This window comes from Scyliorhinus canicula, chromosome 26 (genome assembly GCF_902713615.1).
Source record: "Scyliorhinus canicula chromosome 26, sScyCan1.1, whole genome shotgun sequence".
NCBI classification, from domain to species: domain Eukaryota; kingdom Metazoa; phylum Chordata; class Chondrichthyes; order Carcharhiniformes; family Scyliorhinidae; genus Scyliorhinus; species Scyliorhinus canicula.
Window position 1 is genome coordinate 3,204,200 of NC_052171.1, and position 17,371 is coordinate 3,221,570.

The 17,371-nt window shown below is 41.0% G+C and overlaps 1 protein-coding gene and 1 long non-coding RNA gene across 52 annotated transcripts in view; one reads left to right on the plus strand and one right to left on the minus strand.

The window, feature by feature from the left end:
• Positions 1-14,799, plus strand: part of LOC119957389 (calcium/calmodulin-dependent protein kinase type II subunit beta) — a 313,459-nt gene extending 298,660 nt beyond the window's left edge. For 43 of the 50 annotated variants that reach the window (XM_038785348.1, XM_038785350.1, XM_038785349.1 and 40 more), the window contains 4 exons: positions 7,636-7,711; positions 9,755-9,849; positions 11,065-11,299; positions 12,950-14,799. In XM_038785348.1, the coding sequence (XP_038641276.1) occupies positions 7,636-7,711; positions 9,755-9,849; positions 11,065-11,297 (404 nt within the window). In that variant the 3' untranslated portion in view covers positions 11,298-11,299; positions 12,950-14,799. Of the gene's footprint in view, positions 1-7,149; positions 7,186-7,635; positions 7,712-9,754; positions 9,850-11,064; positions 11,300-12,949 lie in introns of all 50 variants that reach the window. The other 7 variants (XM_038785351.1, XM_038785353.1, XM_038785355.1 and 4 more) reach the window with 1 other exon arrangement.
• The window catches only part of LOC119957392, a 73,230-nt gene that overhangs the window by 16,958 nt on the left and 38,901 nt on the right, over positions 1-17,371 (minus strand). The window lies entirely within an intron of this gene.

The following is a 17,371-nucleotide window of genomic DNA, read 5'->3' on the forward strand; positions in this document are numbered from 1 at the left end:
GGATGGGTTAGTAAATTTGCAGATGACACGAAGGTCGGTGGAGTTGTGGATAGTGCTGAAGGATGTTATAGGATACAGAGGGACATAGATAAGCTGCAGAGCTGGGCTGAGAGGTGGCAGATGGAGTTTAATGCGGAAAAGTGTGAGGTGGTTCACTTTGGAAGGAGTAACAGGAATGCAGAGTACTGGGCTAATGGCAAGATTCTTGGTAGTGTAGATGAACAGAGAGATCTCGGCATCCAGGTACATAAATCCTTGAAAGTTGCCACCCAGGTTAATAGGGCTGTTAAGAAGGCATATGGTGTGCTAGCCTTTATAAGCAGGGGGATTGAGTTTCGGAACCACAGGGTCATGCTGCAGCTGTACATAACTCTGGTGCGGCCACACCTGGAGTACTGCGTGCAGTTCTGGTCACCACATTATAGGAAGGATGTGGAAGCTTTGGAAAGGGTTCAGAGGAGATTTACTAGGATGTTGCCTGGTATGGAGGGAAGGTCTTACGAGGAAAGGCTCAGGGAATTGAGGTTGTTTTCGTTAGAGAGGAGAAGGCTGAGAGGTGACTTAATAGAGACATATAAGATAGTCAGAGGGTTAGATAGGGTGGACAGTGAGAGTCTTTTTCCTCGGATGGTGATGACCAACACGAGGGGACATAGCTTTAAATTGAGGGGTGAGAGATATAGGACAGATGTCAGAGGCAGTTTCTTTACTCAGAGAGTAGTAGGGGTGTGGAACGCCCTGCCTGCAACAGTAGTAGACTCGCCAACTTTAAGGGCATTTAAGTGGTCACTGGATAGACATATGGATGAAAATGGAATAGTGTAGGTCAGATAGGCTTCAGATGGTTTCACAGGTCGGCGCAACATCGAGGGCCGAAGGGCCCGTACTGCGCTGTAGTGTTCTATGTTCTATTATTGTAGGCAATGACATTACTGTGAAAAGCCCGTCGCCACATTCCGCCTGTTCGGGTACACAGGGGGAGAATTCCGAAAGTCCAATTCACCTAATAGCACGTCTTTTAGGACTTGTGGGAGGAAACCAGAGCACCCGGAGGAAACCCATGCAGACACGGGGAGAGCGGGCAGACAGTGACCCATGCTGGGAATCGAACGTGGGACCCTGGCGTTGTGAAGCAACACTGCTGCCAGTGTTCTGATGCAAGATTGAGTGAAAAACTACCTGGTTGATGCTGAGGGACTGAACCAATAGAGATTTTAATACAAACATTGACCGTTAATTAGCTGCCTGACGTGCTGCTGAAGATGCACAGAGCCTGTGCACGCCAATGATCTGCCTTAAAAGACAATAGAATTTACATTCCCTCCAAATTGCCTCAGTTATTTACAGCTGTCTACCAATTCCATGACCCCAAACATATCTACACTCCCAAAACTGACTACTTTTCGACAACTGAACTTGATCAAAAGCTCTTAAAATTAATACTGGATTTTCAGGAGCAGCAGACGTCATCTTCCTGGTGTTTCACTACAATATTTTTAAACATTTATTTTTTATTTTCTCCCAGCAAGGCCTTTTTTCTGTATGATTTCAATAATTTAAATGTTTCGTTCATTCCAGATTTTAAACATGCCAAACCTTATGTGCGTGAATGTTGAATAAGTTGAAAATTTGATTTTCATGCTTGGTGGTGCAAGTGTGGCACTTTCATTCAACCCTGATTGTTGATTTATATCCATTTCTACATTTGGGTTCATTTTCATGAGACTGTCAGGAAATTCTCACATATCTCGAGATTGGGAGAAGAGGCACATTTTTGGGTCCAGCTTGTGGCATACACCAGGGTTTCTGAGTAATAATGACCCCCCAACAGCAGAAACAGCAAATACATGTGATGGTTGTTACTTTTGTTTCCACAAAAGGGATGCATTTCCCATTTGGTTTTAAAGTTAGATTGACATGGTAATACACGGCATTTGCGCTGAAATACAGACCTGAGGTAATCTGCTCAAGTCTGTGAAGGAGTCATTCTAAAATTCCAGTTCATGACTTTGTAGCTCGTGAACTTAACCTTCCCAATAACTAGGTAACATCTCCACAGAGCAATGAGCAGAAAACCAATTGTAAAATGTGGCTAATGCAGTTAACATCTTTAATAACAAATTTGCATTCTGTGTAAAAACAAAGTGTTGAAAATACTCGGGTCTGACAGCATCAGTGGAGAAATAGAGCTAAGTTTCAAGTTGACCAGGACTGAAGAAAAGTAGAAATGTGGTAGATTGTATGGTATTGAAAGGCAGGAGAATGGGAAGAACTAACGGGAAAATCTGGGATGAGATAGTCGGAGTAGATCAAATGAGAAAGCTGTCTTCGGAGAAAAGGCAAAAAAGGGAGTAGTTGTAATACTTTTGTCCAGGCCTGCAACTCACCAAAGAGCTATGTGTCTCTCTTTGTGGTTACATTTCGTGTAGTACCACGTCTTCATTTTGTAAAGTCTCTTGTTTGGCATTAAATGTCTGCCAATTTTCAAAAAATCATTACAGTTCCAATTAAATGGAGGGGAATCGCTCCAGTGAGAATTTATATTTTTACATTCAGTCTCATAGGTTTTGAATCTCACTTCTCAGAGCAGCAGTGTTATTACAAATGTGAAATTAGTAACCTTTCCTCACGACCAACATCACAACTCCTAGAGACAGGATATACTCTCTCTATTCTTAATTTATCCTTTGATGAGCAGGTAACAATTATTTTAATCCTTTTGGCTGATAAACTCCACCCTATGCCATGTTAAATTCGATTTATAATGAACCAGAGATGACAGCTAGGATATCAGAGCATCTGGAAGGGCATAACCTGTCATGTAAATCTAATCTGAGGACAGCTGGATAATAATAGCATCTTTAGGTCACTCAGTTTAAATAACAGCTCAGTGTCATTCGTAGAAAGATATGGCTAAGCACTCAGAATTTACCAGCAAAGTGGCAGGTATGTTGAACTGGAAGAACACTTTCTCTAGTAATTATAAATTATTTGGATGGTTCTTCATATTTACAAGGAGGATGTAAACTTCAGAAAGTCAGAGTTATATTTATGGAATATGCGAAGACGAACAGCAAAAATATATCTTGGTCTGCTTTTAGTTGTCTGTAATTATTGGCATTAAGTGCTGTTTGTTTGGGTAGGAAAGAACATGCAATGCTATTATTATCACCTAATGGGCAGCCTGAGGAAGAAACCCTGTGTTGCTGTTCATCGACGTAATTACCCTGTTTAAGATCCTGGTTGATTGCTTGACGGGCAGTTCTGTGCATTGCATGAGAGGAACCCTGAGGGGAGCCAATGACAATTTAATTTAAATAAGGCTGATCTAATTAGAACGGGCTTTGTTACGGAACACTAATTATGTCATGTGTATTATTTGTTGAATGGAAACTTTTCATGCCTTAAGATTGTTTTGTCTGTATTACGGAAAAGTCAAGCTAGATGATCTTAGAAAAACTTAATGTATATTTACTTAATACGGAAGTTTTAAGCTTTTCTGACTTTTACTCTTTTCTCTTTGTTGTAAATCAAGTATTTGTCGTATTTAACAAGAAATTCTGTAAGAAGTCTTTTGGATCTTAATTAACATAATTTCAAAGTCAATTGTGGAAAACGCAAATGTGAAATGCCTTTATAGAATTGAGATTTCCTTCTCAATCCAGCATTTTTTCCAAATTGTTCTTTGCCCCTTCCTGTTTCCTGGGAAAGGATGATATGCAAGGACAACAACTTTCATATTTCTTCCAATACCTTAACAGATCATAGTTAAATACACACAGTCCTGGAAAGTACAGCAGGTCTATAAAAAATGAGAAATAAAGGTTAATATTTCTCCTGGTGATGGGTCAGTGCCAAAAATATTACTTCCCATGTAATCCCTTTGAAATGCTTTTATCTCCCTCACAATTAAGTTGTCTGAGGAAAGAACACCACATTCTCCCATATTTTTTTTCCAAAGAAGTATCTTTAGTTTTCTTACATTCTCAACGGGGCTTGCTGAATGGCAAATCTAAACAGCTCCCATTCCTAACTTATTTTTCCATTTTCAAGTCATTGGTACTTTAGCCAATTGCAATAGCCAAATTGCAATGTATTTCCCTTCCATCACACTAAGTTCACTTTACATACATCAGAAACCCTTCAAAATCATTGTGTAAATGCAGCAGTGATGCGAATCAGAAGAGTGCCTTATATAATCCTAAACTACTTAAGGAGAAGAACCTTTTTAATTCAACTAATTAATCTAGCTCGCAGACAACTTCAGAGGCACCTGACAAGCTCAGGTATTTCACTGAGCTGCCAGTTCCCATGTGAGGGCATTCGCAAGCTGGTCAATTGTGCGGAGTACCATATATACTCGTGTACAAGTAAAACATTTTTGACCAAATGTTTGGTCAAAAAGTGGTCAACTCATACATGTGGAATATTTTTGAAGGTTGTAATCCATGCATGTTGGAGGGGCAAACATCACCTTAAAACATGAAAAATATTTACCAATTACTGGTAAGCTAAGCCATGCTTTCAGTAAGCTAATAGGAAGTCTTACAACAGGTTAAAGTCCAACAGGTTTGTTTTGAATTGCTAGCTTTCAGAGCACAGTGCTGCCTCAGCTGAGGCTCCTTCCTCAGGTGAGGAAGGAGTTGTACTCAGAACGCTAGTGATTCGAAACAAACCTGTTGGACTTTAACCTGGTGTTGTAAGACTTCTTATTGTACTCACCTCAGTCCAACGCCGACACCCCCACATCATGGCTATCTTCAGTAAGCTAATCAGCGGTAGCATTGCATTGATTTGTTCTGGGTATGATGAGTGCTAAACCATACTCAACGAGCAGAGGAAAAATATACATAATCCAAAATAATTTGTACATATGACCATTATTTCAGGAAATTAAAATTACTGGTAGTAACAGGTTATTTCGCATAGCGTCATCTGGTTTAGAAGACAACATTGATGGAAACGCCATTTCCAACCTGGCAACGCTGTTGGTAGCATCTGTTGTTTTACTGGTATCCCCGTCTGAACGGATTGGCAACTCACATTATTTTTCATCTCAAATAGTTTTTGAAGGCACATTACAAAGGATGGCACCAGAGGATATTCTAATTAGATTAGGTAATCGAATAGTATTAGTAGTCAGACTATAACATAAGGAAATTAGAATTACCGATATTTGTATTTGAAATCATATTGCAAACATTGGAGGCAGTTCAGAGAAGGTTCACCAGATTGATTCCGGGGATGAAAAGGTTGGCATGTGAGGAGAGATTGAACAGTTTGGGCTTCTACTTGCTTGGGTTTAGAAGAATGAAAGGGAAACTGATTGAACTGTATAAAATACTAAGAAGAATTGATAAAGTAAATGTAGACCAAATATTCCCCCTTGTGGGGCAATCTAGAACGAGAGGTCACAGATATCGGTTGAGAGGCGGCAGATTTAAAACTGAGATAAGGAGGAACTACTTTTCACAGAGGGTGGTGAATTTATGAAACTCTCAGCCCCATAGTGCGGCGGAGTCTGAATCGTTAAATGGTTTCAAGGAGGTGATAGATATATTTCTGACTTTAAAAAAAGGGTTAAAGGGATATGGGGGACAGGCTGGGAGGTGAATTTAAGACCAGAAAGAGAACAGCCATGATCTGATTGAATGGCGGTGCAGGCTCAAAGAGCTGAATTGCCTATTTCTGCTCCTAATAACCTATGTACCCTATTCTGCTTTCTTCTGAACTAATAATGTATGTTAAAATTAGACAAGAATAGAGAAAATGTTGTATTGTGGTCTCCAATGCTGCTATTGCTTCCAATGAATCTTTTTTTGAATAATTTCACAAAATCTTGATTACTTTGTTGTATTTGGACTCAGACACTCAAAGATAATGGATAAGATAATCTGTCGTGAGACAAGTTAAAAATTCACACATGTACACCGTTTTAGTTAATATGATTACTTTTTGCCTGAAATACAATTGAAAAAAGAATGAAACAGCCAAAATTTGGTGAGGATTTTTGTCATATATGCATGCAACAACATGTAGCAACACAGAGCAATGGGAAACAATTGGATATGCTGTCATGCAAATTTTCATGTTGGACATTTTAAGGAGTGCCTCACTTCACCACATATGGGTGGGCAAAGAAACGGTCACTTGGTAACTCTCAGAACTCTTCAGCGCACCACATTGCAAGTGGCCATAAGTGTACTGATATATGCATGAGGAGCATGGATAGTAATCTTTTTCTGTTGTCTGATGTTTGAAATGAAGCATTTCTGCCTGTGATTATTGACATGTTGGACATGTTTGGAAGTATGTTTCGTCATTAACAATGTTCAGCATTCAAGGGTTCCATTTATCAAATGCACTTTGGATGAATTTGAATACTATCAGAAATCTGTCTTCATCCAAAACATGCCAACCTCTGTTGGCTTTGCCTTTGGCATGGTATATAAATTCAGGGAAAAAGGGAAGTTAAATGCTCAATTTTTTTTCTTTTCAGAACGGGAGGATAGTGATTTATTATTCTGTAAGACCGAGAACATAAATTTTTCTCAAAGGTGACAAAAATTCATAAGATATGGGATACTGTCTCTGAAGTATTCATGTTATAATTTAATTACGTCACATGGTGTTAAAATTCTTAGATGGGCATCAATCTGGTGCATTTGTTTGTTGAAATTCAGTAAATGACTGCTGAATAGATATTCAGTCATCTTTTTGATTGTGGCCAGAGCCTGAAAGGAACTTTTATTGACAGCACTAAGTCCATTTCCGTTTTAATGCCGATAGCTGCTATCTCAAATGGCAGAGGTTTCAGATCTCCTTTATTTCAGAAAAACACAGTTTTTAGTTTAACAGTGCAAGCATTGCAAACAATCATGCAGTTTCACTGTAAAGTGATCCATGGCCCATGATGTATTTTGTTCATGAGTCTGGGAACATTGCTTAAATAATTGTTGTGTTTTATATATATGTCTTGTCTCTTGAAAACAAGCAACTAGAAGGACACCACATCTCGGGGAGTCGCAAGTCTTAAGTAATTACCGTACTTTCACGAAAACAACCTGCAGGGTATATCTTTTTAAATGTATTCCAGAGGCAATGTGGCTTATATTCGTGGGCGGGTTATATGTGCGACTTTTTTTGCAGATGGCTGGCCAACTTCAGTCTTCCTACAGGTAAGAGGTAAGTCATTGCAAAGTGGAGATGGCTAAGATTTTAAACTGTCTGTGTCTTAGCGTGTTTATGGATGGGTTTAAATCTTTATGTACATGAATGAGAGGGTAGTTTTTTTGAGAGGTATTGTGTGGGGCCATTTTGACGCGGGGTGGATTCATTGTGCGGGATTACAAGTGATTTACTTTTGTTCTCAGAAACACATTGAAATAATGGTAATTAGGTTGCAGCCCAGGTTTTTTTTCGTGAAATTACGGTAACGTTCCAAAGTGCAAGTTTAAAGTTAACTGTAAAAGTTAGTATTACCCGCTATTCTAGGTACCCATTTTAATTAGCTACATAATAAAGTGAATTACTCTAAATGGGAATTGATACCATTAAGCAGGGATCAAACTGCCCCAGTAATTATGATGTTTGGGTGGTATCAATTGTCCCATTTTCTTTTTGATTTCTTTCTAGCTCGGAAGCAAGAAATCATCAAGTTAACTGAACAGCTGATCGAAGCTATCAACAATGGGGACTTTGAAGCGTACGCGTAAGTTAGAGATCATATTGCCCTTCTGACATCTGTTCATTTGCAGAGCTATTAAGGTATGTTAAAGGCAAGTTGCGCAAGTGCCAGGCAATGACCATATTCCCTTGATATTCAATAGCAATGATAGCCTGGGTGCTATCATTGACGGGAAGCTAAACTGGACAATCCATATAAAAATGCAGTGGCTACAAATAGTAGGTTAGAGACTGGGAATTATGTGTAACTCCCCAAAGCCTGTCCTCCATCTACAGGAGTGTGATGGAATGTGATAGAATGGCTTCACTCAAGAAACTGGGCACCATCCGGGAGAAGCAGATGACTTGATTGCCACTGCATCCACCATATTAAACATTGACACCTCTACCACTAGTGGCAATCGTGTGTAACAACTCACCAAGGCTCCTTTGAGAGCACCTTCCAACTGGTTTAGCTCACCAGGCTAAATCGCTGGCTTTTAAAGCAGGCCAGCAGCACGGTTCAATTCCCGTACCAGCCTCCCCGGACAGGCGCCGGAATGTGGCGACTAGGGGCTTTTCACAGTAACTTCATTGAAGCCTACTCGTGACAATAAGCGATTTTCATTTTTCATTTTTTTCAACTCCCCTGAGCAAAGGGCAGCAGATGAATTGGAACATCACCACCTGTAAGACAGTCACCATCTTGACTTTGAACGATATAACAATTATTTCACTGTCACAATAACAAAATCCTGGAATTGCATTCCTAACAGCGCTGTGGGAGTACCTGCATGGCTCTAGGTGTCTCACCACCTTCCCGAGGGCAATTCGGGGTGGGCAACAAATGCTAGCCTTGTCAGCAACTGCCACAACCTTTGAAGTTTTTTTAAAAACGGACTTTTGGAAGGTTCCCTGGCAGTTAATGTCTGGACACACTTTTAACATGTGTTCTGATATTGGGCTGGTGTTACAGTTCAACCTATGCAAACTCCAAATGGTGAGAGACACCCTCTTGAGGGTTCAGATTTGGTGTCTGATCTATAGTCCTAATTTCTGCATTGATATGAATGTTGCGTGAACTGCATCCTTATGACTTTTGATACTATTGGACAACCATTCCAAACAAGTTTTTCCAATACCAATAAATAATACCTTATTTACCAATAAATAATAGCATATCATTTTGGGATTAGGACCTCAATGGCAAGAGTAGGCAGGGCTGGAGCAAGAGTATTAGGTGCCCAAGGCTTGCATTCTACCGCACCAACCCCTTTAATTAACTTACAAAAATGAATATTGTGCATTAGCATGAATAAAAATTATGCATTTATAATTAGATATAACATAAAAGGAATATTATGACACTGATAGTCCATTTTGCTGTTCTATGCTTCATCGAATATGTACTACAAGAAATACACATTATAATGAGTAATATGGCTCACGTGATGTAATACTAAGTGTTTCTGCAACAGTTGCTAGATTACTTTATGCACAATTTACACCATCAATAATTATTACAATAGGGTGGGCATAATTAAATTATATTCTTGGACACTGATTCGTAGCAAGACTGCTGCACAAACAGAATGAGGAAGATGAAATGAAACTTTTGGAAAGATTGCAAGATAAATATATATCAGTATGTGTGGATGTATTTGTAGATACAGATCCTGTTTGATTACTTATGTCACTTTATGAATATTTTATTCGGTTAGCACAACCGCCTCACGGCGCTGAGGTCCCAGGTTCGATCCCGGCTCTGGGTCACTGTCCGTGTGGAGTTTGCATATTCTCCCCGTGTCTGCGTGGGTTTCGCCCCCACAACCCAAAAATGTGCAGAGTAGGTGGATTGGCCACGCTAAAATTGCCCCTTAATTGGAAAAAATAATTGGGTAATCTAAATTTTTTTTTAAAAATTTTTAAATGAATATTTTATTCATTTTTTTCGCCGCTCCAGGTGAATCTCTAGCTTGCTTAGTGGTTGCACCAGCCCTGACAACAGGTCACCTTCATCATTCATGATCCTCAGTAGTGTTCAGAATTGACATTACCGTAAGATAAGAGTTTTCTTCATAATTTTCAGGAAAATTTGCGATCCAGGACTGACCTCATTTGAACCGGAAGCATTGGGTAATCTTGTTGAAGGGATGGACTTCCACAGATTTTATTTTGAGAATTGTAAGCAATTTTTAACGATGCATGCCATGTAATTTATTGCTGAATTTGAAAATAATTGATGAACTGAAAAACAAACAAATCGTGTCCTTGCCTGATGTCTCCAGCAAAGTATGTCTTTGCTCCGGCCATGAACCATCATGGTTCCCTTCACCTTTAGCTCAGATTAGTTTGGACCTTGATTTCTACCCTTGGGCAGCACGGTAGCATAGTGGTTAGCACAATTGCTTCACAGCTCCACGGTCCCAGGTTCGATTCCCGGCTTGTGTCACTGTCTGTGCAGAGTCTGCACGTTCTCCCTGTGTGCGCATGGGTTTCCACCGGGTGCTCCGGTTCCCTCCCACAGTCCAAAGATGTGCACGTTAGGTGGATTGGTCATGCAAAATTGCCCTTAGTGTCCAAAATTGCCCTTTGTGTCGGGTGGGGTTACTGGGTTATAGGAATAGGGTGGAGGTGTGGGCTTGGGTAGGGTGGTCTTTCCAAGAGCCAGTGCAGACGCGATGGGCCGAATGGCCTCCTTCAGCACTGTAAATTCTATGATCCATGTATTTCTTCTGCTCAGTAAATAACTGGTTGCGCCAATTATTCCTGTTCAAAAATCTTATTTTACTAGCTTTTGGTGCCCCATCTGGTAATTTTGGAGAGACTTATTAAAATGCTTTTAATGCTAATTTTCTGTATGCACTCTCAGTGAATACAATTTCTCTGTATATTGTCCCAACAGGTGAGTTAGCATCACATATTAGGAGCCTGATTAGCACTTGAGGCAGCCTCAGCACTTAGAACTCTGACACTGAAACAGCTGGCCTGTCACAAAAACACTGCCACCTCATCCAATATCAAATAAAATGATTTATTCCCCCCCCATGCACATGCCAAAGTCTCGACAGGCAATGTGCGCCCAGGCTTTGACTTATTTCACTCAACACTTAACAAATTGTGTACAGGTATCTCGACGATTCCTCTCTACCTCCCTGCGAAATGCCGTATCACCCCATGCAATATTGCAGAAATCAGTATTCAATTTGAAATTTAATGTACTGAAGTTGTCAAAAGTTGCACATACTTGGGAAAGTACCTGTTCCGAACTTCAGGAATAATTGTTGCTGATAATAACTGGAAATTCCAATTCTTCTTGTGGAAAATTGCTGTTGGAGAAGAAAATGAACTGCTGGACTGAAGTCGTTTGAAACTGACTACTGTTCTCCTTTTGTGTAGTGTTATCTAAAAATAGCAAACCCATCCACACGACTATTTTGAATCCTCACGTGCATCTTATTGGGGAAGACGCTGCCTGCATAGCCTACATTCGCCTCACCCAGTATATAGATCTTCAGGGTAGGCCACGGACAACCCAGTCAGAGGAGACACGGGTCTGGCACCGCCGGGACAGCAAATGGCAGAATGTTCACTTCCACTGCTCGGGTTCTCCAGCAGCACCACTCCAGTGAAGGTACTGGGAATGAAATGAAAATATAATCAGAGAAATGCAAATAGAGGTTGTTTTTAAGGGCTCGCATCAATTCATGACTCGCCCATGCTCGTACTCTTTTTTTTGGGGGGCGTTAGTGTGGTTTTAAGTTGGGCTGGCCAACTTAGTTAGTCAGGAGCCAAACTTCTAAGTGCCTGAAACAATGTGCGATACCTTCTACACAATCACCATTAAGCTGTAGCAGACTCAGTCGCAGACTTGCACACTGTTTTGGATGAACTGGCAGCTAACTTGATCTCCCAAAGTCATAATTTTCCTCAATTTATTCTTCCTCTCTCCCTCACCCACCGTTTGGCTGTTCCCAAACTTCTACTTAAATGTCACTACTGGGAGTTCCTGAGTGTTTTTGGAATGTGTGCATATATTTATCTGCAGAAACATTGCAAATACTGCAGCTCCCAGTTACTTCATTAATACAATTTCTCAGTCCAGAATATAACATTGGGTTGTCAAAGCACAGACATGGCTATTTAATATCCCACAAGTGAATAGTAAGGTAGAGTCCACCATCTGTGGCTCTCTGTAGTGACAACTGTGACATTGCACTCAGTTCTGAATACAAGATTTTCCCATTTGTGATTAAGTAGAACACTGCATAAAATGGTGGCAAAATTTTAACTAAAATTGTCAGAATGTGCTGTATAGTCCAAGTATTACTCTCCCACCTCAGGCTACAAGTCATTATCTCTTTTAATATTCAACATTGTTCATACAGTATGAAAACAGAAAATGCTTGAAATATTCAGCAACTCAGGCAGCATCTGTGTGAGAGACAGATTTAAAATTTTCTCCTGGGCAACATTCACAGTATGATAGATTTTAAGCAAGTACTGAGGTGAGGCAAGGAGGCAGGACAAAAAGAAAAGGAAATGTCAGTAATAGGATGGAAGCAGTCGAGATTAACTTGCAGATGGAATGATAGTGCAAGTCAAAAACAGAGGATAATTGAACAAGTATTTCTAGAAGGTGTCAAAGGGAATGTCAGAATCATCAGCAACAGCTGCTGCCTGAAAAATAGTGGCAGAGGTTTTGAACTTTTGAGTGAGTTGCATTGGAAGTGTAGGAGGCAAAGGACAGAGCAAGGATTATAACAGACAAGTTCAATTCACTTGCCATTTTCCTTCTCCTCCCAATATTAGCTTGATTTGGCCCTTCATAGCCTTCTTGACACTGAGTCCAACAATTTCCAGTGCATTCTGTTTTTATTTCACATTTCCAGAAACTGCACTGTTTGCTTTTGTGAATCTAGCACAGTATTTTCCACATAAATACAGCAAGTTGGGGAGACTCATATTTTGTCCTTTCAAAACGCATCCTGTTTTTCACATCACACTCGGGTGACATGTGAGCACTGTAGATTTGAAAGTGCAGAGCATGCTCCGTAGTGTGACAGGTATACCTGCATTTTTAAATCAGCACTGCTTTTATATTTAAAACATGTGCAAAGTGCTTCAACTCAACCTCAGGGCTTTGCATAAAACATTACCTTCATAAAAGAGATTGGTGTACCTAACCAGCTCCACTTCAATGTCATGTTGCAAGTAAAATTGATTATTTTTAACAAAAAGCTAGAAGATTCCGTTTTTAATTTATTTTACAATGTTTCTGCAGAGCTGAAGAAATTGGCAGAGTTCTGGCCCGAGCAACCATTAAAGCTGAGCCGCGACCTGGTGGCCTCTGAAGACCAGCAGTAACATGCACGTGTCCGCATGCACATTATGCTCCTGGTGGCTGCATAATTGTCACGTTCGTGGAACTATATGGTGTTTCTTTCAACTTGTCTCAAGATGTAGACATTAACAAAAAAAACAAAAAAATTTACAAAATCAAAAATGGCTACTGTATATGTACTTTATATAATTCACATTTGATGGCAGTGATTTGTACAATTCATTCAAAACATTTGCCAAAGCATGAAGGTTAAAATTTAATGGTGATCATCCTAATGTTGGACGGTTAGTGTTCCATTTTATATTTTCTTGTACACTAAAGATGTGTCATTTATTCTTTTGAAAGCTTAAGTTTTGATGTAGTTACACTTGACTCAGCAAAACTGTAAATGAGGCCCTGTCGCAGTCACTGATACTTTTGGACGGTTTCATGGCAGAATGCAACTAATTGAATTAAGCAGCCAAACCTCATACAAACAGGCCTCTCAACTACTCTTTGCAATGTGGAAAATATCACTTCTGCCATTACCAAATTGCCACACAAGGTTGCCTCGGTGCAACTAGAGTATATGAAGAAACACAGCAACCTGATTTTTCATTTCTTATACCTTGTGTGTGCTGTATTGGGGGGGAAAGTAGCTCTATTTATCCATTTTTCTCTTGTTTCATGTGAAATGTGTTGATTTGATATAATGACGTTCAAAGAAAAGTTAATTTAAAAAGTAACAGGTACGTCAGCTGAGATACAAGTGATCTGTGAAAACTGAAAAAGCTTGGGAGAACCTCTCCCTGGCTCTATACATTTAAGAAGTGAGTGAGTTAATTATATCATGTTGAAGTAGCAAGATCTAATTCAGTGTTCTTTACTGTTTTGTCATACTGTGCTACCAACTCTAGGATTTAATGAAAAACTTGTTGCCATTAGTTAAAATTGTATATGCATTTTTACAAATGCATGTTATATTTTTGTGTTTAACTTGCCATGGGTTCAGATGGTGTAATGAGCTTTATTGTTTTCAAATTGCACAGTCTTGGATGCGTGTAGTAATACAATCTGATGCCTGAGTTCAGTCTGGCTGGAAGGCCTCTCAGAAAGGCATGATCACTTTGTGGTTTCTTTGTTAAACTTGTGTAGGAAATAGCTTATTGAATAGCCAAAAAAAATGTTTTTTTGCATGACATAATTAACCCTGTTGGTTTCAAAAATGATTGCCTGTAGAGCTCTACATTCTCTTTCCTTCTCCTTTCTGAGCTTTGTAACAGCATAAAACCTTTTTTTGTCTGCTGATGTGTAATGGAAACCTGGTTTGCATGCACTCGATCGACCGCTTAACAATTTTGTGCAGGGGCTGTGGAAACGCATTGAGAGGACTCTTATCGTGTTTTTATGGATGTTTTAAAATTAGACTGCTTAAGGGTCTTAAGTGTAATGAGCTGTGTGTGGATCATATTTTTTTATTTTTTTTACAAGGGCTGTGGAACCCATGAATTAAACGAATGAGTTTTACCTCATTTAATGCCTCGCGTGGCTTGAAGTGTGGAAATGCTAATTTTGCTGGAGATATTTTTACGGTTGAAAACGATGGACTATATTTGCTTTTTACACAGCAACTTGCCTGAATATGAAATGTGATTTTTTTTTTAATTATTGAAGTTCTCAGCAGCTGAAATTCTGTCAGGTCTGGTTTATATGAGGACAAAAACATTATGTTACAGGATGTGGTCTATGTGTTCCTCTCACCATTTAAAACTGTTGATATGTTAGAAATAAAACTTGACAATATGACTACAGTGTGAACATTTTGTTAATGATTTATATTGTAATAGTGCTGGTTAAACATTGAAAGTCAACTTTTGTGCAGTCCAGAAGGGTAATGTTTTATACTTGATATTCACCATGAACATTCTGAATTTGTAAGACAGCAGGATTTTGAATAAGCAAGATCCCTTCAGTATTCCATCACAATTTGTAGGTATCGGTTTTCAGCTAAAACAAACTTATTTTTGATGCATACTGCCAACAACTGGACACTATCCCCGAGAGAGAGGGGAACGGGAGAGAGATGGGGAGGGAGCGAGGACCCACTAGTTGGGGGGGGAGGGGAAGAGAGGAGTGGGGGTAAATATGGGGAGAGAGAGGAAGGAAGAGAAGCGAGGACCCACTAGCGGAGTGGAGGATGGGGGGAGAGAGAGGAAGGGAAGAGGGGGAGACATGGGGAGTAGGAGGGGATGGAGATGGGGAGTAGAGGGGGGAGAGAGTGGGGGTGTGGCGGACGAGGGAGAGAGACGAGAACCCAGTAGCGGGATAGAGGAGGAGGGGAGGGGAGAGAGGAGGGGTTGGGGGAGGGGAGAGAGATGGGGTTGGGGGAGGGGAGGGGGGAGGAGAGAGAGGAGTGGTGGGGGAGAGAGAGGAGTGGGGGGAGAGAGAGGAGTGGTGGGGGGAGAGAGGAGGGGTGGGGGGGAAGAGGGGTGGGGGGAGATAGAGATGTGGGTGGGAGAGAGAGAAGGGGTGGGGGAGGCGGCGGGGGAAGAGAGGAGGGGCGGGCATGGGGAAGAGGGAGGGAGGGACATGGGGGGGCGGGAGAGATGAGAGGAGGGGAGGGGGATGAAGAGGGGAGCGAGGACCCACTAGCCCATTTTGAGATCAGGACAGCTTTTCAAAGTGAAATCCTGATCTTGGAGGAGCCGGTCTGGCCAGGGAAATCAGCTCTCCAGTAATGAAAATAATTCCAAGTGTGGGCTTGACCGGGGAGAAACTCGCATGGCCAAAAAATGTGTCTGACTTTGTGTTTAGATAATGGTTGGGAACAATGGAGAAACTCCCAGCAAAATCTGCCACAAATGATACTTTGAAACCTTTCCGTTAGATTGCGCTTTTTATATCGCATTTCATGGAGTCAATGAATTTGTTTTGAAGCAGTCACAATTCTTTTGAAAAAATATAAAATCCATTGTACACACACAAAAGTCACACACAGCAGTTCATCTGAGTTTGGGGTCGTGATTGACGCATGACTGTTGGTCAGTATCATGCTTTTTTCCTTTGATCTTTCCAGCCACCTATGAGTGTAGCCATGGTCTCAGGTCAACATTTGAAAATACAGCACCACTACCTTCCATCATACTGAAAAGTCCAGGATTATGTGGTCAATTCCTAGAATTGGATTTGAACCCACAGCCTTCCACCTCTGAGTATTAGCCTGGCTCAGTGATAGCACCATTAACACAGACTGTGGGTATCATTTAATGGCCTCGTTGCGCCCGACTTGGGGTTCGGATGAGGCCGTTGAATCTCACAAGATGCCTTTTGCATGATTTGTGATACTTGAAACTCACCAGGGTGCCTGGGTGACAGTTCCAGGCTGGCAGGGGCACTGCCAGGGATCAAGCCCGTGGGCCATACTAAGTTGCGGGTCAGGGGCCTCCCCGTGGTTGGGGAGAGAGGTCGGGGCACCCAGACAAAATGACGCCACGATCTGCGAAGAGTTTGCTGGGCTCTCCGGCAGTTAATTACTCTTAAGTGTGGCCTCAGCAGAAAAAAACTCCCAAGGCCCAAACAAATTGCAAAATTCCGTTACAAAGCGGGCTGTTCCAAGACTGCGTTACACCCTGCTAAATGCACCCAAAACAGGACAGATTTTTTTTCCGGTTAAATGGTACCTTCAGTGACACCAACCTCTTGTATGATGATGTGAAGTTTGTAATTCAATTAATTATGTTACACTATGGGCGGGATCTTCCACCCCTCCACCTATCCCGCAGCAAAGGAGGCAGCCGGCAGTTGGGCCACTGTCAACAAGTTCTCCATTGTCTGCACCCCCTGCCACCGGGATACCCGCAGAAAGATTCACCGTCAACAGATTCCACAGTGGGTAGGCCGGAAAATCCCAGTCCAAATCTGCTTCCTGTCTATGAAAATTTAATCTGTTAACATTACAACTCAGCAGAGGCCATGATTTGCATTCCGCCAGTTCAAACTCAGATACAATCAAAGTGACTGATACTAATAGTGTCTTCACAGTAACTCCATTGCAGTGTTGATGTAAGCCTACTTGTGCCATCCTGCTCAAAACAAAAATCCAACCCTGACTTCCCTAGCCTTGCAAACTACTGTTCCATGTCTCAATCTTGCAGAACACCTTGAATGTGTTGCTACCTCTTAAATACTGGCTTGTTTTTCCCACAACTCCACATTTGAGCCACTCCATCAAGATTTAGCAGACAAGGCCTGATTAAGCTCATAAATTACATCTCATGCAATTGAACTGTCCTTTAATCATTGTTCGTCACTGCAGCCTTTGATACAGTTAACCACACCATCTTCCTCTAATGCCTCACTTACTTTGTCCAGGTGCCTCGCCTG